This window comes from Calidris pugnax, unplaced genomic scaffold (genome assembly GCF_001431845.1).
Source record: "Calidris pugnax isolate Ruff unplaced genomic scaffold, ASM143184v1 scaffold13, whole genome shotgun sequence".
Taxonomy (NCBI): domain Eukaryota; kingdom Metazoa; phylum Chordata; class Aves; order Charadriiformes; family Scolopacidae; genus Calidris; species Calidris pugnax.
Genome location: NW_015090810.1, coordinates 4187852 through 4209213, shown reverse-complemented (window position 1 = coordinate 4209213; position 21362 = coordinate 4187852). Strand labels below are relative to the sequence as shown.

The window sequence follows — 21362 nt, the reverse complement described above, 5'->3', positions numbered from 1 at the left end:
TTTTGATTTGTGATCTTGAGAAATCAAAATGTTGAGGTGCTGTTTAATTTAAACTAAAGAAAAAAAAACAAAAACACTGACATTACAACAGTTTTATGTCATCCTCATGAAATTTAATTCTAGGATAAATTTCAAATGTCCCACATAGGTCACAGAATCACACAGAATCACAGAACGATAGAGGTCGGAGCTGGTGTTGTTTGTTTGGTGTTTTTTTTTTTTTTTTTTTTTTTTTTTTTTTTTTTTGTGGTTGGACTCGATGATCTCTGAGGTCCCTTCCAACCACTACAATTCTGTGATTCTGTGATTCTGTGATCTAGTCCAACCCCCCTGCCACAGCAGATTCACCTAGAGCAGGTTGTACAGGAACATGTTCAGGTGGGTGTTGAATATCCCCAGAGACGGAGACTCCACCACCTCTCTGGGCAGCCTGTTCCAGTGTTCTCCCACCCTCAAAGTAAAGAAGTTCCTCCTCATGTTTAGATGGAACTTCCTATGTTCAAGTTTGTGCCCATTACCTCTTGTCCTGTCACTGGGCACCACTGAAAAAGGACTGGCCCCACCCTCTTGACACCCACCCTTTAAGTATTTCTAGGCATTGATCAGATCCCCCCTCAGTCTTCTCTTCCCCAGACTAAAATGACCCAAGTGCCTCAGTCTTTCCTCATAAGAGAGATGTTCTAGTCCCCTAATCGTCTTTGTAGCCCTGTTGCTCTAGCAGTTCCCTGTCCTTCTTGAACTGGACACAGTACTCCAGGTGTGGCCTCACCAGGGCAGAGTCAAGGGGGAGGATAACCTCCCTCGACCTGCTGGCCACACTGTTCTTGATGCGCCTCATGATGCCATTGGCCTTTTGCTTCCAGGTAGTGAGATATTCAGCTGTGGTGTATTGCCTAGCAGCTCTTCTGACTTTTTAGGGTCCAAGTAGTAAGTGTCAGAAGGATGAAGCATGTCCCAGGGTCATCCTAAAGTCTGCATGGCACAACTTAGTGGACACTGTTCACCCCCTATCTGAGTAAAGGATTGGAAAAGTGTGGCTAGAAGGGAAAATGCAACCTATTAGTTTTCATGCAGTGTCTGAAAAGCAGAATCCAACTTAGTAAATGTAGAGGTTCATCTCAGAGCCGACCACAGGAGGTCCCCTTTACAGACAATGGGGAACAAGGTAGTGCACAGCAGGGTCTAGGGCATGCTTTGTCTTCTCCTAAAAGAGATGTCCAGAACAGTTCAGATGACTCGTCCTAATTTTCTTCACTGACTGTGGAGACGGCCTAGGCTGACCACCTCACATATGGGGATCTACACTGCAGGTGGCTGAAATCCCATGCTGGGAAGGAGGCTCTCACTCTAAACACATGGGTGCTACAAGATAATGCTTCTGAAGATCTTTTGTATGTACCATCTCTGGATCCATCTCTGGGTGTGTGTTGTGCCTCTCATCTTCATGCGGTTGCTGTGGATAGATACTCTGCTAACACCACACTTGACATCTTCATGTTTTACAGCCTCATGACCCTCTGCTTCCAGGTTGAGGCGGCAGTTTCAGCGCTATTTCTCCACAAGTGAGATCCATCCCTCCCAAAGAGAGCTGAGGCTTCAGTTCCTCCCCTTGCCCCAGTCCTGTAGCACTTGTGCAAGCAGCAGATGCTTTGCAGTCATACCTGACAGTTTTTTTCAAACAAACGCTATTCTGTTGAATTAAGCATTTTAGGGTCATTCAGTTTGAATAGAAAAGCAAAGATTACCCAAATGGTCTGGATGACACGATCACATGCCTCCGTGGACCAATATATTAGGGATTTCATCTTCACATTGCACTGGGTAACAGAGTTATTACCTGTAGTGAGAAACCTGTGCTGTTTAAAGAAACAATTGCTTAAACCTGCTTGATTTTATGACAGTTAGGGTCCGCCCTCAGGCTTTTGGCATATTCCCAAATCAGCATGGAATTGGACTACCTTTGATCAGTTCCACAGAAAGCTAATGACACATAATTGTAGGTTATGGCCAGATCTTGGGGTGAGGACAAATGTAGCATTATAAGGAAGCAGATGCGAGCATGACTTGGTTATTTTGTCACTTCAGTGACAGAAGTGGAGACAAGTATCAGTTGCACAGTTACTGTAAACCTGCACTGTTTTTTCAGACAATGATTATAATTATAGATACGAGCTTCTTGGAAGATCAAGCACCACAATTATGGGATGTTTGTCATTTGAACGCTCTCTGCAATAACTCACATACAAATGTATGCATCAGTTTGAATGCTTGGAGTCTGTCCAAAGACATAAATGGCTGCTATCACTTCATACTTTAATTTCATGATTACAGCAGAATGCTTTTGTATGTAAACTTGACTCTTCCTAGTGTTTTTGCTGCATTTGGCAGTACTGGTTTACTTAGCTCACTAGATGGTTTTCAGATTTTAAGGATTTGATGTTTAACTAAATACATTCACTCATCCAAACATTATCTCAAGCACATACTTCCCCCCTTCCCCCCCAGCCTCAATTGCTATTTTTCACTTCTCTGCTGAAAAAAGTGGGAATCAACTCACACTGTGCCTTACATTTCCAAAGGCTGTGTAACAGCTTTAATTCTTGACCTGTTTCATCCACAAGCAGAATTACAACTAAATACAGAACAATTTTTTAAAGGAATTGTTTGCAATTTTTATCCTCTCTCTCTACAAGAAAAAAAAAAAAATCAGTGAAGAAGCCTTTCTTTTTTCTGTAACAGTCCTTTCCACGGAAATTGAAATCAGACCATGATAATCAGATACCCAGCATGAGTTTGCTAATGTCCTAAGAATGTCATTATTGAGAAGTCACCCACTGCAACTGTATGTATTCAGACAATACAAATAAATGCACACCCTTCTGCAAATGTACTTCCAAGGGTTTCTGAGCTTAAAGCAAGTGATTCACTTCTTACTATAAATCGTCAGTGCAGTAACCTTAGGACATCTTAGAACATGGCTCTGAAGTTAATGGGTTATGGAGTAAGAAACAAGTAGGTTATACATTTACCATTCTCCTGGTCTGTAATAAACCTGGCTGGCCATGTTAAGTCATGTAAAGAATTATGTTTCAAGACTCAGGTAAGCTTTCAGAATGGGCCGGTATTAATGTGCAATCAAAGGGCATGTCACAAAAAGCTATTTCTCCACAACCACTTATCTTCAATTCAGCATTGCCCAGCTTAATCTCTGGGCTACTGCCCATGTTAAGAATTACTTAGGATTTTAGTCTAAAGCAAGTGGATAAACAAGTTTCTATTGAGAACTGCTTCTTCACAGACAACACAGACAATATAATTCTTGAAAACATTTGCAAGTTTGTCTTAGTTTTCAACCTTATATGGCTCCTCAGTATATCATCTCAAGAGCGTTGCCATCACTTGAAATGTCTTCAGGATAGAGCGAAAGTGCGTGGATTATGGCTTATGGCAGCAGAAGCAGAGTCAGGGAAGCCAAGGCAGCTCCTTCCTGCATTTCTCACAGCCCAGCAGCTGCTCTCCTCCCCAGTAGAGCTGGTGAAAACGATTTGCTCCAAACTCCAGGTGAAAATTAATTCATTGTCATGCCATTACAATCCTCCTCATTGAAGAAGGCCCCTCAATGAGCAGCAGTATTAAAATGAGTACAAGGTTCCCATGTGAGTGAACTCAGCTTCTGGAAAACACCAAGTTGCATCAACCTGTTTGATTTTACCTACGTGACAAAAAAAACCCCAATCTTTGTAAGCTTTGTTGAGTTTTAGTTTTCAAGAAGAAAGAAAGAGAAAGAGCATTTGGACCTATTCAGTATAATGTAAGTACTCACAGGCTTCAAAATGTGACATTTTTATTTACCCAGGTGAGAGAAAAGCAGGAAATTGCCATATTATGTCATTTTCCACCGAGGGACCTCTGATGGACTTGCTGTTTCCAAGAGGGCGTAATGTTCCTAGAAGTGAGAACTGATTTAGATTTTTCTCTCAGCATTCCACCGTGAAAACAGCAACTGAACTTTTGCCAAATTCTGTAGGACTTTTTTTTTTTTTGTTTAAATTGTTATTACAATAAGGTCGTGTTCCTCTTAAAACACAACGCTTCACATGCATGAAATCTCAAATGCTTGCTGCTTATTGTCAGCCTCATTCCAATATTTTACAAGTGTGCAATAATGATAGCTTCCTCTTTCATGCTACATTTTGTACATAGATTTCAAAGCATTTTCCAAAGAAAGGGAACTATAATTATGCACGTGTTAGAGATGGGGAAACAGAAACACCAAGAGGTAAAGCAATTTGCCCAAGGTGACAGGGCAAATTAGAGGCAGTCAGGCATAAATCCCGCGTCTCCTGCTCCTGGTTCCCTGCTAACCACAGCCTCACTTGCACTTGATGATGGTACCACCAGCTTGCAAGAGAAACAGCAGTGGGAAACTGCTCTGGGGGTACTACAAGGTGCAACCTGATGTGAAATTGATACAGGTCTTAATGAGGGCCCACCTGCAACCCCTCTTGGTCACAGGTGGTGGTGGGGTAACAGATAAATGGTATCTGAGCTGCAAGGAGCTTGTAGGGCAGTGCTGGGGACCCTTCATTGGGCCCTGGATGGGTAAATGGGGGTTGCTGCATGGAGGAATCCCCTCTGCACTATTAACCTCGTGTTCCTGTGGATGCATTGCTCAGAAATCAGGTCCACACAGTTTGTTCACATCAGTAGCAATCAGTTCCTGTTTAGAGAGACATAGGCCTCTGTAGCAGAGATGTGGAGCTGGTTTGTCCCACAAGAAATTGTGCCTTGGGGAGACTCAGTGGCAGCCCTTGGCACGTTGGTGCACAGCGGAAGGATTCCTGCTCTCCCACAGCACTCAAGCATCCGAATTACACCGCTAGCTGTGGTTTATTTGGCATGTAAGATTGATTTTAAATTATTTCCTGTATATTCGCAAACCCAGCAAGTAGTTTCCCTTTAAAGCGCACCAGCTGTGACATTTTGTAGGTTCTGTAATTTCAAATGAGGCGCTAAGAGACTACTCCTTTCAACACCTTTTTTTTTTTTTTAATGAGGGTGGGTACCTGTTGCAATGAATCAATTAAAGCTCTTCTGACACACAAGATGTGTGTTGCCAGACCTGTTTCACAGGTTTCTCAGGAGGGAGGATAACATGTGACAACACACAGAAGCCAAGAGTACTGGAGAAGATCAGAAGCCTGCATGAGTGAGCTTACCTTTCCAAAATATTTTCTTACAGCGTTATTCAGAAGACCACTGACCTCTCCAACAGACAGCACCATGGTGGAGCAAGAGATGCTGCTGTCGTGTGCTTATCCTCAAGAAAAGTGTAAGTGACCAAATATGATTTTGTATAAGAAATGAAAACAGGACACTGGAGAAAGGAAATGAAAGAAATGATCTAGCTAGTATAATTGAAACAACAGAGGGAGTAGAGGGGAAATGCTAAAATAAGGAAATAAGGAAGTTATTAACTTTATATTGTAGTCATGCAATTGAAATATGATTAGTGTACTTACAAGCGAAAGAAAGGATGCTTATATGAAGAACTCTGATATAAAAGCATCTTGAGGAAACTTGCTTTAATCTTTGACTTTCCACTTGTATTTGCAAAGTGCTGTGGCGTGGGGCTGCTTGTGTGGCGGAGAATGTGAACAATGAGCTTTGATTTAGTAACTTGAGTGGCAGACTGGAGTGCTGTGAAAGCATTTTCTAGAAAGACAAAGTATGATTAAAACCAACATCTTTCTTTCTGACAATGCAAAGCCTCTTTTTCCTAAGGCATCAGCAAGCTTTGTAATGTTTTATCCAAATGTCAGCTGAGAGTTTCGGTACAGTGCTAATATTCCCGAATCTATCCCTCTTTCCCCAATGGAAGCTGTCACAGAACTTCTTTGCTAACCAGAAATTTTATTTTTATTACTAGAAACTGTAACACACACAAGAAAGGGGGAAAAAAACACCACCACAATCTGTAAATGTTGGCTTTAAAAGTTATTGGGAATGCTTTAAAAGATTTCTGAAAAAACACTGACTCAGATTTCTAGCATGCCAAAGACGAATATGACAGAAAAGTAGAAAAGTAGCTGACTACAATGAAGTCGGGTAACTAAGTCTGGACTGGACTTGTCTGAATGAAATACTAAGCAAAGGTAGAAACGGAACTAGTATATCCTGAAGCCACTTCAGTACACTGCCAGAACAAAGTTCAATGCAAAAAAAAACCTTCTCTCTTTGAACTCAAGAAATTTTGCCTTGTGAACGGCTGGGCTTGTTTTGGCAACTTCAGGAGAATGTTTTTTAAAACTTACTCCAGATGGAAGGATCATCTTTGTTCTGGACATTAAAATGTCGCTTTATTCTGGGCTTTATATTGGTTATCAAGAGAGGAATAGAGCAGGGATGTCAGCAAAGATGTAGCTTACCCGTGGAGAGATGTTTTCTATTTTGTCTTGTTTTCTACTCCCTACAAAGTCCCATACCCAAAAGGTGACAGAAAGCTGAAAATCTTCCTTAGGTACACTGTCCTGCTGCACTGACTTAGGAGCCAGCCCGCTCATAACCAGCTGACTCTAACAGAGTTTAACTGAAGTTAACCTGGAGTTATAATATCTAATGTGCTATAAAAAAAAACAGTGATGTTTTCCTTTCTGCTGACTAATGTTCTATTAAAGCTTTTTAGAAAGCAGGATGACAATAATTTATTTTTAGATTTGTTGTAACCTAAACAATATAAGTGAGCATTTTTCTTTTTCATGGACTGATATTTTTTGTTTCCTTTTCTGTTATTCACTTTATTGCTAAAAAGAAAACAAGTATCATACTGGGCTAAAATCATCCAGTTGCCTCTTATGGAAGATATAAAAGGTAACTGGAGCTCTCAAATTGCTCAGTTTTGTATATGAGATGTAACTTTACACTGCATGTCATTGTTTTGTGTAAGAGAGAAAGGGAGATTTCTCAATCCCAGTTCAGCCCTCAGTTTTGCAGAAATGTGCCATGCTGCGCTGGAGAGGCTGAAAAATTTGCATGGAAAAATCAAATCAAACCCAAAGGAAATAAATCCATAGGAGGAAGGAAGAGCAGTAATACCTCACGATGGATGAGCTGCATCCTCTAATTACACTTTCTAGTGGCTTGAATCAGCAGTGACACCCCACACCCCCCCTCCCAAAGCCCATGGACTGAAGAAAAGACCTTTGGGAGGACCAGTCTGTTGCATTTACAGTATTAGGCACTTGCCAGGAAAAGGTAGTGCATGTATCTGACATTAAAATGACAAATCGAGCACTGAATGGGCCCATTCTAGCTGTAAAGAGTCAATTTGTGCCCCAACAGGTGATGTATTTCAGCTCAAAACTAAGTGCTTTCTTAGACTGGTCCAAAAGGTCAATGCACTGCAGATTTCAGCTTACAAATAAAAAAACCTAAGTCTTTTAAGAAATCCTTTATTGCTAAGTATGGCACATCTTTGGGAATCTGCAACTACTTGTTGGGAGAGGTTGACTTTGTATCTGTTCTTATGTGAAGTCATCAAGAAACTTGAAACTTCCTGAACCTATGGTTGCTCTGTCCATGACAACACGTTTCCATGTGTCTTCTGCTTAATGTCATTTGTATCTCTAAATGTCTTTCAAGGAAAAACTAAGATTTATGGGTGGGGTTTTTTGTCCTCCAAGACACCAAGATGGTTACAACATTGAAAAACAGCCCACAGCTAGTCATGGGACATGTTTTTCTTCGGTCCTTGAGGGTCCAGTGCTGTAGTTCCAGGGTATTCACTCCACAGATGAATACTGCTCTTTTCTTGTGAATATTAGCTGGGGTTTGCTGTGGTTTGGGGCAAACTACTGATTACTAATGTCTAGTGTCAGGTATCTCTCCAGGATAGAGAGATAGGATAGATAGTTTGCCTCATGACAGATATGACTAGACCAGGAAGATAAAATGTCTCAAAACAACAGCGTAAAGGTTAAGATCCCACCATGTCTTGCTACTGTGCGGTTTTGGGTTTTTTTTCTGTCTCAAAAAACTATTTATTGTCAAAACCATGTTTTGGGATGTGTATGTATCGCATATGGGTGCAGCTACCTAACCAGGCTCAGCACACCACCTTCCTCATCAACTTTTTCAAAGCCATTTGAAAATCCCCTCTCAGCAGAGGCGGTTTTCAAAGGAAAATATACTAAATTAGCCATTACTATGGATTTTACTCCTCTTAGAGAGCAAAATGTATCTAATACGTACAGTTTCTTCTGGAATAGTGATAAACAGGAGTCTCAGCTATGTGACATAGTCCTAGATATTTCTAAATAGCTGCTTGCAAATGTGAATTTCAAAGGAAAATAAGAGAAGCTTTTTGCACTTCTCCCTCTGTGTTATTGTTTATTTTAATAAGGGTTTCATATTTTTTCATATATTTTGAATATCTTCTGTTAGTCTGCTCCTTTTGGCAATATTTTTATATTCCCAGAGCTCATATATATTTATGATATATTTTTATGATATATTTTATATAAAAAATATTTTATATTTTTTATGATATATTTTTTTTATAACTCCAGAAGACCATATGATAAAAACACAATATTCTAAGCCTTTACCAAAAAAAAAGAAAAAAGAAAGAGTGGAGCAGGGGGGAAAGTAACTTTAGACGGAACAAAATTAGTCTGACCAACTTTTTTTTAAAGTATGAAGAACTTTTGTGCCCATACCTTAATTATCTGTCACACAATTAGTAACTACTGCAATTACTTTTTTCAATCTTTCCAAAAGTGAATCACTTTTAAGTTGAAACCAAGCAAGGGAATTTCAACCCAAAAAGATTTGTGTTTGGTGTCAGGGGGTTTTGTTTGTTTGTTTACTTGGTTTTGAGTGTCTAATTTTCCCAGCCATGAAATGTCAAACATACACTTTCAGGGTGACTTATTTAGACTTCAGATTTGAGAAAGCATTCTAAAATTAATATATTTCATTGTCATTGCTTTAGTGTTGTGGTATTATGTGTGTGCTGATGTGAAAATGTGTGAGGTCCCTGTTCTCTAGATGTCTTAAGGAGACAAAAATGTGGTCCTCCTCTAGGAGGAGTCTTTAACAAGTCCTTCTCTGCAACAGTTTTCCCAGATATTTGCTCATCCCCAGCCTCATTTCTCTATTTTCAAATCTAAAATCTTTTGTTTGACCATTTCAGAACACACTTTTTTTAGATTTTGACCATTTAAACAAATTATTATCCTTAAAGCCGGAGTGATACCCTGTAAAATGACCTCACTGACTTTTCTGAATCACCTACCAAATGTGCCAGTAAAGACTTCAGGTTATTATTTTGTTGTTTGGATTGTGGATTGACATATTAAATCATGTGAGACTAAGAACTGGTCCAAGGTGGACCACAAGAAAAACAGCCCCAGTCACCTCCTTCTGGGCAGCTACCTTTTACAGATCTACCAGGGAATCAATTTTTAATCTAATGCACATCCTGTAAATTTCAGTTAATGAGCATTTAAAATCAAAATGTCATGCAGAGGTAAGCTGAGTGTCTTGGAGAAATCAAGATATACTGTCCCAATACAGTTACTGATCTTGAACAGAGCTGTCATATTGTCAAAACAGAAGATTTATAGAAAGAAATATGTTTTCCAGGGAACTGTGCTGCCTGACTGTCAGCTCTTTTGGCTCTGATTTTTTGGTAACTTGCCAAATTAACACATCAGTGTATGTCAATCCAATCTATAGCTGTAGTCAGCTAATAGGAAATGAAGTCTATATCACTTCCTTAGTTTTTGAAGATCAGATGTGTTCAAAGGAAGAAAAAATAAACTGAAAACAAGCCAAAAGTAATACACATGCTGTTCACATGCTCCTCGCTTCAACACCACAGTGAAAGATATTTCCATGTGAACTCCTCTCTGTTGATTTATCTCTGGAAGAAAGGCTTATGCAACACAAAGGTGGAGCCCAGGTAGAAATAGAAGAAGGACGATTGTACCAGTCAGAGGTTCCTGAGAAGCATATTTGGGGAAACTGTTTAAGTTATGATCACTCTGAATAGACGGGCCACTAAAATGCTTCCCTAAAAAACACATAAAGTGGGTATAACCAGTGCTGGCTGCTTGTTTTGCAGACAGATGATCTTAGTTGTCCCAGAAATGTGCCAGGCTCAGTTGGAAAAGGAGCTGGAGCAAACACCCAATCTCTGCAGGCTCCTCCAAGAGCCTGGCAGCTGCATAAAGGCTGCTCATGAACCCGAAGGACGCAGGGACGTTGCCCACACGGCATCCTTGTGTTTAATGTTTTGCTGTTCCTGCTGCTGTGGTAACGTGGGTGGGAATGCTACCAGCAGCTGGAGACGTTCAGCTCCCGGTGCAGGAAGATGGGCTCTGAGGGACAGTGAGTGGCTGGCCCTGACTAGCTTTGCAAGGAAGGGAAACAACATTGAGGAAGAAAACAGCAGAAAGAAGTTTAAAAAGGACTTGGAATACCTTTTCTATACTGCTCAGCATATGCTCTGCTTCTCAAAGGCACGTACATCTATGGTCCACTGAGCTGCTGGATCTGGAAAGTTTTCTGACTCTTTGGAGAGTTTTTCTCCATCACATCTGTGAGGTTTCTGCTGCACTGGACTTCCAAGAAATAATGTGGCATTGGCCACAGGGAGCTGTTGGTAGAAAGGGGTCTGCTTACTTGTGTTTGTCCTCACCATCCTATAGCATGGCCTTGCCTCTAAAAAAGAAACCCAATTCTGCTATCATATTTTTGGGCCAGTTATGCTGTCCACTGCATCACTACCAAGACAAAGTTGTAATGGGGTAACTGGAAGCAAAACCTTGCGTGGTGTTTCCTTCCAGAGGGATGGTGTAGTTCAGGGCACTGCAGTCTGCAGGGGGCTCTATCTATCTATTGCTGCTCATAAAAAATGGAGCTAGGTGTCAAATCCATACAAGGTTTTCTGATCTGGGACTTGACCCAACTGAGGCGTTTAAGACTAAAATCCCAGCAAAGCTGGTGGTGATTAAGTTCAAGGATTTATTTGCTCTGAAGTTTACCAGGAGCTTGGAGCTGTACTTCTGTGCATGTCCTGAGTTGTCCCAATCTTGGCAGAGTTCAGTGAACAATTGAAGGCTTGCTTTGTGTGTACACCTAACTAAGCCTACTGTAGGGATGGTCCCACAAGTATCCTCAGAGCACACTCAGCTTTCAGGGACCTATTTCTCATCTTATTGCATGCAGTGGTTGCTGCTGTTTGCCCCCGAAATGCAAAATTCCTCTCCTCTGCCCAAACACTGCATGGTCACCTGATTATTGACTTGGAGGACTTGGAAATTTTTATTCCTTATTTGAATAGGCAATATTCAAATATATTTGATCCTAAATGTATTTGAACATTATTGTATTGAACCCAGATATATTTACGTTCAAATCTGTTCAGTTGCTTGAGAGAACTCCTGGCCAGCAGGAGAGAAGTTACTCTGTCAACAGGCAGCCCCACTCCACCCATGCCACCAGCCTGGTGGTGGTTGTGGCACTCCATCCCAGCAGAGCTGGACAGGCCTGAGCTCCAGTTCCCCTGCTGGGACCTCTTTTCCTTGTAGCTCACATACAACCGCTGCTGGTTAAAACACAGAAAATCAAGCATAGACAAGGGCCAGAAACCCAGTTGCCCTCATGCCAGGTGAGTGTCCTGAGCATGAGGAAACACGACTCGGTTGCTTAATATGCTCTTTCTCTTTACGGACTAATGAATCTGGAGTTGTTTTCTGCACAGTTGCAGCTGGAGGATGAGGAGCGTATCCCTCCAGCCCACTCACACTGACCTACTTTAGAGCTGCTAATTGCATCATCTCAGGGGAACAGAGGGGGAGCGTTGAAGCCCCCCTCCCACACACAGCGTGCAGCCAAAGCAGGGAGCCACGCTTAGGACATCCACTGCCCAGGTTACAGCTTTAGCAGCAGGGTGTTGTATGAATGTGTGGCAACCGTGCTGAAGGAGGAACATTGGAAGCATAAAGCCTGTTCAGTTCTCTGAAGGGGGAGGAAAGATTTAAAAAAAAGAAAAAAGATTAAAAAATGGACCACCCCCCAAAAAAAGCCCCAAACCCTGTATTTTGGAAGTGACCCAGTCTGCAGATCCCAACCAAATGCAAGTACCTCCTTACAGCTCTGCCAGGTGGGTTTTAAGGTTCCTTTCCCCATCCAATCCACCCACCCAGCTTTATTGGCCGGGTCTAAGCAGGTGCACACTAAGCTGCTTGGGGTTGTTATTGCAGGCACCTAGCACCCTTTGTGCACTTTATAGATCTATTGCTCAGGATTCAGACTCTGTTCAAAGGGCTGAGATCTTAAATACGGGGTATTACAACAACTTGCACTGAGTCACCTAAGCCCTTTATTGAATCTGGCCCCAGTGCATTTTTCAGGCTTATTTGTGGAGCAGCAGGTATTATTACCAGCAGTAACTGGGTTAATAACAGGGCCTCCAAGAGAGAAAGAAAGCAATTTGTAACACCTGTGATGCTTTGACTGAAACATGTTCATTATCCATGTTCCCAGTTATGTAATAAGCAGAACAATAAAAAAAAAAAAAATTATGTCTCTTTGCAGAAATCTCTATGGTGCCTGCTGCCTGTATATGGCCACTCCATCCTGTTTGCTCAGTACGTTCACAGTTACAGTTGCCTGGAACGTCCTCAGCAGAATGCCCCTTGAGTTTTAGTAACTAGGCATGGATTGAAAAAATAAATACAGCAAATGTAAAAAAAAAAATAAAATACTCAGACATTTATCTTCGCTGTGGACAGACAGTTGTTGTTGCACCCTTGAAGCCTGACAGATGTGGTTTGCTGGCAAGTGGGTGAGAAGAAAGAAATATCTTAATTCATTTGGGGGGGGAAGGGTGAAGCTTTTCCTCTTCAGTTTGAGAGAAAACTTTCAGATTTGTTCTTAGCAGCTCCATACACAACATATGGTCCTTCCTGAGTTTTTGACCATTCCCAATGTGGGACTCTGCCAAATGAAAGTTAAACAAAAGTTACCCTTACAAAAATATTTAGGAAGCCCAGTTTTAGAAGTGAGTGCACATGTTGGCTGTGACTCAGAGCACACCCACACACTGGGTAGACAGATTAGCATCTAAACCACTAGGCAAGTTCCAGTTCTTGCTCAGAAGGTCAAAAAAGCCTGGGAAATGGCCATTGCTCCCTTTCTCCTCAGCACAATTATTTTTTTCCAGATTACAAAGTCATTTTGGATGGCACAGCAGCAGTGAAGTCAACTGATTTATTGTCATAAACAATTATGTTCCAAGTTGGGAACCAATTTTGTCATTTCTGGACAAAAGAATAAAGAGGGGATTTAAAAAAAAAACAAAACAAAAAAACAAACAAACAAAAACCAAAAAAAAACCCCAACACACCAAAACCCAAACCTTTTCCTTTGGATGTTTGTTGTAACATTTGTTTCTGCTCCACAGAAACCACTGGGATTTGTAAAACGTTTACTGGGGAGGCACATGTCAGATGGAAGAGAGATGAAAGCCAAAAACCTCCTTGATAATATGCTTGTTTTGTTGAGAACCAGAGAAGGTCAAATCTGATGTTGTTTTCTGTTGTTTTGTTTGGTGTCATATTATCAGAACACAGCAGCTTAAAAGACCAAGATTGCCATATGCATTTCTCTTGGCTTCCACGTACTGTACCTGGCCTCTTTCCAACCCACCTGTGGATAAAGTCCCTGCAGCTTCTTTGGTGTTGCCGTGAAGGTAACGGATGCGCATCCCCTCTGCCCTCCTTCCCACACTGAAAAGACACAGGGATGGAGTTTGGGGTAGAGCTAATAGCACTGGGAAGGCTTTATTAGGCCAGAAATGAAGTTGTCCTGAAGTTTGAGGTACCTCCTACCTGGGGGGGGGCGGGGAAAGCTATCAACCAAAAATTTCCATACTGATGCAAGCTTCATGGGTTGTTACTAAAAAGGGTTTATTATACCATTGGAAGTCTGTGGGTTGTCCTGAAACCTTAGTCTTTTCTAAAAACCTCAGACATCATGCGAGCTAAAGCATGAATATTTGTGGAATTAAGACAAAGGAAATAATGCTAAAAGCTTCTAGAGGTGATAGAAGTGCATAAATGAGAAAGAAGTATAAGTAAGGTCAGAAACAAAAGCAATTTCAAGATTTCCAGCCATGGTATCAAATAAAAATCTGATTGCAAAGGGAAGCTGGCTAGTTAGGCAACATGCAACATCAAGTATTCTAAGTTAGCTCCAGGGGTTTTGTCTGTGCTTCATTCAGTACTTTTACTGTTGTGGTCCAGATAATGAGGAGGCAGATAATATACGGTGGGCATGGAAAGTGACAGCAGAGCCTGAATAGAAGAAACACTTTTTCATTTTTCTTTTTAATGACAATAGAGAGAAAGATTCAGAAAATCACAACGAAGTGAATTTCAGTAGTATAGAAAGAACCTAGAGCTATATTCACTACTGCAGACTTGCTGTGGAGGAAATACAACAGATCTACAAGACGAGTGGCTATTATTAATATTGCAACTGTAAAGGCAAAGCAGAGCTTAGTTAAATCTTTATTAATAGCTAATCCCTTGCAGAATCATGGGTGGAAATACAAACCCACCTTGCTGGTGCTGTGTCAGAGGTAGTCCAAGAACTTGGACTACAAGCTCCCACTTCATTCGTATCTGTAAGAAAGACAAGCATCTACAGAAGTGTCTAGAACTAGTGCTGAGTAAAACCTGCTTTTCTTCTGCATTTGCAGTGCCATTTCAACAAGCTAGCTCTTGTTCCCTCTTCCAGAGTAACCATCATCTATTCAACAGTCAGAGTACTCTTGCCAAAACATTTTTCTTATCAGGGTTATGGTTTTGCAAAATGAAATGTCAAAGAATCTGTATGATTAATCTTTTGAACTTTCCCCATTAATAAGTACAGAAATCTCTCTGGCTTCAGAAATGTTTTCATTAACTCTTTTCCTTCAACATTGAGTGGAAGTTTTGAAGCTTATCAGAATTATTTAGGATACTACTCCTTATTTGGATTTTGCTTTCTTTAAAAAAAAAAAAACAAAACAAAAAACCAACCAAACAAAAACCACCTTTCATTAAGAGTATTTTTCATTTTCATTCAATTTTATTTTACTTATTAAATAAATGAGGACAGGTCCTTTCCTCTCATTATAGTCTTGCAGGAAGGAGCTACCCAACCTTCCTAGATGCAGTAGTTCACACTCGAGAGAAAGCGATATTGGGCAATTTTGTTATGCTTCCTTAAAGAGAAATCACCCGGGGGGGGGAAAGGGTGTTTCTGCAGGAGGTGCTGTGCTCTCCATGGGGATGACCCTCGGGAGCAGCCAGGGACCATGAGTGCTCTGGAGCTGCGGCGTTGCCCAGGCGCGCAGGGTGACATCTGCCGTGGTCATGACACAGGACGGGCCGGCAGGGCCTGCATCCCTGCTGTTTTGTAACCACCTGAGATGACAGGAAGCTGTCAGCCATTAAGCCTGTTTTAATAGCTAGTAGTCACGGCTTCTATGACTGAAAACTATGGAAACTGTGGTTCTGCTCTGCCATTCCTGGATTTTGCCTGTGGCATTTGTTTATGTGTTGTGGGCGGGCTCAGGCAAGTTGTCTTTGTTCCTCCCACATCTCAGGATCATAGTTTGTTTGCTGTTTTTTCCCCCCACCTCGCTTGTTAGCTTTTTCCTCCCCTGTAATGCCAGCTTCTCTCACTGGTGGTGAGGGAAGGCCCTGCCCTTGGCAGTTCTGTGGCAAAACCATGATATATGTGGTGGAAACTGAACAGATCGCAGTGTTCCCTCTCTCCTAGCTCTTGCTGTGAACGTATAATGTACATGTGTAAAGTGAAATCTTATTCTTCAGCTCTATGAAAAGCGAGAAATAGGTGTAATATCTAAAGTAGAAAAGCATTTGAACAATCTGAAGTACACTCTTATTAAGACTGGAACATGCCATTTTCTTAAGTGTATTTGATTCCATTAAGCTGGAACTGATGACACATTTAATGCCCCAGGCCTGCAGTGTTTTTTTTGAACAATAACTTTTATTGCTCTTCTGGTATTATTGCCTGGATTTTTAATGAGGCCAATGAAACTTTATTCATCAGATTAATTTCTCTGAAGTATTTTGTTAATTCTAGGAAATGAACAAAAAGTTATTATATAAAAGAAATACACTGTGTATCTGAGACTTGAAACAGAGCATATTAGCAGTAATCAAGTTCATGCTTATTATCTTTACAGCCCCATAGGTGTGCGTGGTGCTTTGTAGGCAAATATAATGACAAGCCTGTGCTTTTTTTCACTAGGCAACAATCTATCAGGTGACTCATTCCATCAGCTTGAGTTTATATGCTCAGATAATCTAATATTGAAAACCTGGAAAGAAGTATCACAGGCTGTATTACAAATTACTGCGATGAATAAGCAAACAGCACGCACCACACACCATCGGTGAAAAGGAAGGGCTGCTCTTTTAATCTCAGATACACAATTTGGCATTTTCATGCCATATATTTTTTACAAGTGGCCACCATGCATTTTACTAGTTTAAATCCTGCTTAACCAAGGGAGGAAAACAGATCTGCAAGGCACTGTTAAATCAAGTACGGCCCCACATCTGCTGAAAACACATCAGCACCATCACAAAACTCTCACAAATTCTTCCCACTGCCCCATAGCCATAGCCCTTTCCTCAACTGGGGTGCAGGTGTTTACTAAGTATGAGGGTTAATTCCTAGTAGTGATAAGGAAGACGAAGAAGGCTAAAAACTGACAGCGTAGTGCATCTACTTGGCAAGCTCTGTGAGTGTGAAGGAAAGACAGCTATCAAATTGGAGTTGATATACCAGCTTCTTCCCTCCAGAAAGACGCTTGCTCCTTTTTCCACTGTTACTTCTCTGCACAGAATATATCTGCTGTGTTTTGTGTCAGATAAAATGAGTTAAACAGAATTCTGATTCATGAAACTGGAATCTTGAGAGGATAAGCTTCCTGGCAAAAGCGACTCCTCTCCTCTCTGGTCTGAGTAGCACTGCCTATTCTGCTGGAAAGAAATACTTAATAAATAACATACCATAGGCTACAGAGACGTATAGGTGTAGTGGATGCTACCGTGCTCCCCTGGGCACAGTGGTAGCGCAGCTTGCACGTGTAAGTGAAACAGAGCAGTTCCTAGCCCCACAGTTCACGTGACCATGAGTACATGGAAAATTTGACTTTATAAGGACACAGCAAATTCCTTCCTTGCTTTTTGTGCCACTGGAAGATGTGTCTGGCATGTCCAAGAGGGGTGTAGTGATTTTCCTGAGTCTGAGCCACAAGACATCTGCTGGAGCACCAAAGGGAGGAGAATTTCTGCGAGTAATTGGTGGTGACGGATGATAACAGCTTCCCCAGGGCTGTGGGCTCTCCACCATGGGAGGGGACTGGGCTGGGCGGGCAGCTGGGTCCCAGCTCAGCAATTCCAGCTTCAAAACAGCCTGTGCTGGTTTCCTTCCTCATGTATCCAGGGTTTCACCCCCGTGCCACCACATGCTCGCTGCCACCTGTCCTCTACCTGTCCCATGGTGGAGTAGCTCATGGCTGGAGACCCTTCTTTCAGTGCTCCACACACAGGCTGACCAGCTCACAGCTTGGGCTTGCCCTCTGAGTCTCTGCAAAGGCAGGGTTGGGATGCTGACTCCATGCTGGCTTTAGGAAAGATCTAAAAACTTATAGTACCTCCAGAAAAGGTCCCCGTTAATTTCTTTGGCATCTTCAACAAAACACTTGTGGGCCATGTGTCACAGGTGGCAATATGACATAAGAAGGAATCACGGGTCTTTTGTGTAAGCCACTGCCAGCCAGTGAGTGTAAACTGCACCGAGTTGCGTATGTTTTTTGAAGTTATAAGCTTAGCAAAAAAAGCTCATTTTAAAAATAAATGACAAGGAGTTGGCTGTACAGTGGTTTCAAAATGGAAATGGATTAGCAGCTTTTAAGACAAAATCCACCATGTCTGCAAAAGATGAGGAAAAAAAATAGGAAAGAACAGATAAGGCAAACAAAGGACAGGTGCAAGATAGTACTTTCATCTTCTGGTTGGGTGCCAATTTGCAATTGCTAATTATTAGCAAGGTGAAAGGTGTGAATTACAATGACAAAAGAGTCATTAAGCCAAATTCCAACAAATATCTTCAAACTTTGTCTTGTTTCTGAAGTAATATAATCTCATTTTAGATCTATGTTTATGTTTAAAGGAGTGAATTAACCTACTCAGTAATTGCAGACTAGTCTATCCTGCTTTTGCTTACAATGGGGGAATAGTGTCACGTGGCAGTTGCTACAGAGCACTCAGTTGTTTATGCCTTGGACAGTCAGTCACACTGTCACTTGGCTGTTTACTGCCCTTAAAATGTATCCCACTGATTAGTAAACCCCAGCAGCAAACCTACGTTAAGAACCACTTGCCGTGGAGATTTTTGTTTTAAAGATAAAATGCTGGGGTGGGACAAAAGGCTACTTTCAAAAAAGACTTGTTTCCTCTATCGATGATTTTAAGAACTGGTGTTTCAATTTTTTTCCTTCTAAAATGGCCTTTGGCTTAACACTGTGCTTCTCTCAGGCTTGCAGTGCAATCTGTGCTCTTTTTTAATCCCTCTTTTCAACCCTTCTCAAAAGCAATCTTCACTCATCCTTTGCTTTGGGCTGTGTGACCACCTAGTGCAACCATTCCTAGTGGAATCCCAGTACTGCTGTACCCTCTCTGTCCAGTTCACAGAAAAGTCCAGCTGCATTTGGAGGTTTAAGGCCACTTCTGTGGAAGACAATATTAGTGACTTACTAATAACCTGCGAACAGTTTCTTCAAAGCATTATGGATTCTTCTACTCACATTCACAATATGATATAGCAAAGGATAAAAGATGTCCACTTCCCTATCTCTGAATAACTCCTTGAAAACAGACAGATGTTCCTTTCCACCTAGATCTCCATCGCTGGCTGGAAGCAGCCTGCTGTGTGATGGGGAGGCTTTTTCCTCTCTTCCTGGGACTGCCTTTCTGTAGTGGAAACTTCTCCATAATACTCACAGATCATTCAGCTTCCATAGATTTCTAGATCTTAGATGTAGCGACAGTTTGGGATTATATTTTTCTTTTTTTTTTTTCTTTTCATTTTTTCTTTTTTTTCTCCTTTTTCTTTTCTTTTCTTTTTTTTTTTTTTCAACTTTGGTGAATTGTGGGAAGACAACATCCTTTTAGACCATTCCCAGCTGAAGGCAATTTCTCAGCACTTGGCTTTCCTATTGTTTGTTCAGAGCCTTATACTTGTTTCTATTTTGCTGTTTCTGTTTCTTCTTGTTTCCTTAAAGATTTTGGTTTAACCCTACTTACTCAGCCAGGAGACCATAGTGCAGACAGCCTGAACTCCCCAACACTGGTAACAAGCTATTCTCTAAGTGGTGGAATCATAATGTGAAACTCTGGTGCAGATTCTCCCGTTTAATAAGGTGTTTATTTGTTTTTCTGCTATTAATGGTGCATTATTAATGGTGTATTAATAGTGTTTCTTTTCCAACTTTACTAGCGAGCCTGCTTTCCTGAGATTGTAAGAATTGCAGAACTTTCTGAGAGATTTGATCAAAACTAGATTCAAAACCCTTGAGGGTGTGGGAAGAGAGGAGGAGGACAGGCAGGCAGACAAGCACACTGAGAGCATGGTAATGTAATCCTTATTTCCTTAGGCCACCAGATCAAAGTGTATCACAGATAACTTTCTCCGCCTCCACAATATTCCAAAATAAAATTTTAGTGAATCTGAACAAAACGTCAAAATTTGAGTTTGTTGAAGGGAAGCATTTCAATGAATCCAAAACAAAAGTGATTTGGAACTGACTTTTTGGAGGCTTGAGAACATTGCAGCCTTCTGTTCTTAAGTGAAATAAAAAAATAAAAAATAACCCTCTCCAAACCCCTGCAGCCTTTTATGGGAAAAAAAAACCCAAAACCAAAACCTTACTATTTCCTCTTTCTTGTTTAACCCCTACTAAGTACATAAAGGGATTGAAGTCATGCATCAAGTGTGTCAGCTTAGAAGATAAGCATTTTCAATTGTTGTAACAAAGCACTAATTGCTCCTACAAGGTCCAAACATCTGAACAAAGGCAGGTCTAGCAGATGTTTTTTTCTTTTCATGTCATCTCAAACGTCTTGACTAATTTCTTATCCACTGGCCACGATTCAAAGAAAGCACTTAGATGAAAAGCAGGGAAATACAAAATGTTTAACTTATGTAAGTAAAAGGATAAAGTCTTTTTTTTCCTGATTATAATGACAAAGACTGTAGCCATTCCTGTTATCCATGTTTCCAATGCAAAATCATTCTGGGTGTTGGTCTTTCTAACCAACAATGCAGTTCTCCTGTGATGAACGGAAAGCTCCACAGCTTTCCCAAGTAGGGGATGCTGCTGGGGCTTGGGGTTTTTTTACTTCTTTCTTTCCCCTTTTGGACTTCAGTTGAGGGTGATTACAATGAGAATGCCCGTGTTTATTGGAAATTCAAAGATTCTGAAAATAGAAAAATATTTCACTCTAGAGGAAAAAAGCCCCAATGTTTCAAAATGTTTCACAGTGGCAGAAAAAAAGTGTTTTGGAAATAATCACCATGTTTTTGTTTATGAATGAAATTGAGCTTGAAAGTCCACTTTTCATGGCTTCCACTTAGCTTTTAAGATCCAGTGAGAGGAGGGACCAACTGTGAGATAAAAGTCTGGAAACCGCTGGATGAGTCAACTAGGATTTGAGGCTTTCGGGCTGCTCCATACCACAAAGTCTAAAGCTAAGTTTCAGTGAAGTTAAAACCCCAGAGTTACCGGGCCCTTGTTTCTGTGGCAGGAACCTGGGGGGGATTTTCATTCCATGTGGCAAGGTCGTACAGGAATCCAACCGAAAAACCCACAAGCATTAGAAGCACTACAAGCTGTAGGAGCACCATATCCCATCAGGTGTCTTCTCAGGATATTTTGTTTCATTGGCAGCTTTGGATGATTTATTTTTTTAACAGTCAGACTTTGGAGAAATATTTTAGTTCTCAGAAGTGGAATTTTCCAGTAAAAACATGTTGCTGGAAAATCCCCAATCACCCTGACTGGTGCTGCGACGCTCAGATGTGTTCATTCTTTCAAAGCTGGGACAGAGGATTTTTAGGAACAAACAGGGTGTAGATGTGGTGGACCTTGAGGGGGTAGAGGGTTTATTACTTAGGCATCTGGAGGTTACACTATAATGGGTGCTGTCCTACAGGGTGCTATGAGTACATCTTGGGTATTATACAGGTTTAGCCACATTTTTGTGAGC

General features: G+C 41.1%; 1 protein-coding gene across 3 annotated transcripts in view; it reads left to right on the top strand.

Moving 5' to 3' along the window:
• Positions 1-21362, top strand: part of PTPN3 (protein tyrosine phosphatase, non-receptor type 3) — a 190129-nt gene that overhangs the window by 18961 nt on the left and 149806 nt on the right. For 2 of the 3 annotated variants that reach the window (XM_014938685.1, XM_014938684.1), the window contains exon 2: positions 5243-5332. In XM_014938685.1, the coding sequence (XP_014794171.1) occupies positions 5243-5332 (90 nt within the window). Of the gene's footprint in view, positions 1-5230; positions 5333-21362 lie in introns of those variants that run through there. The other variant, XM_014938683.1, reaches the window with a different exon arrangement.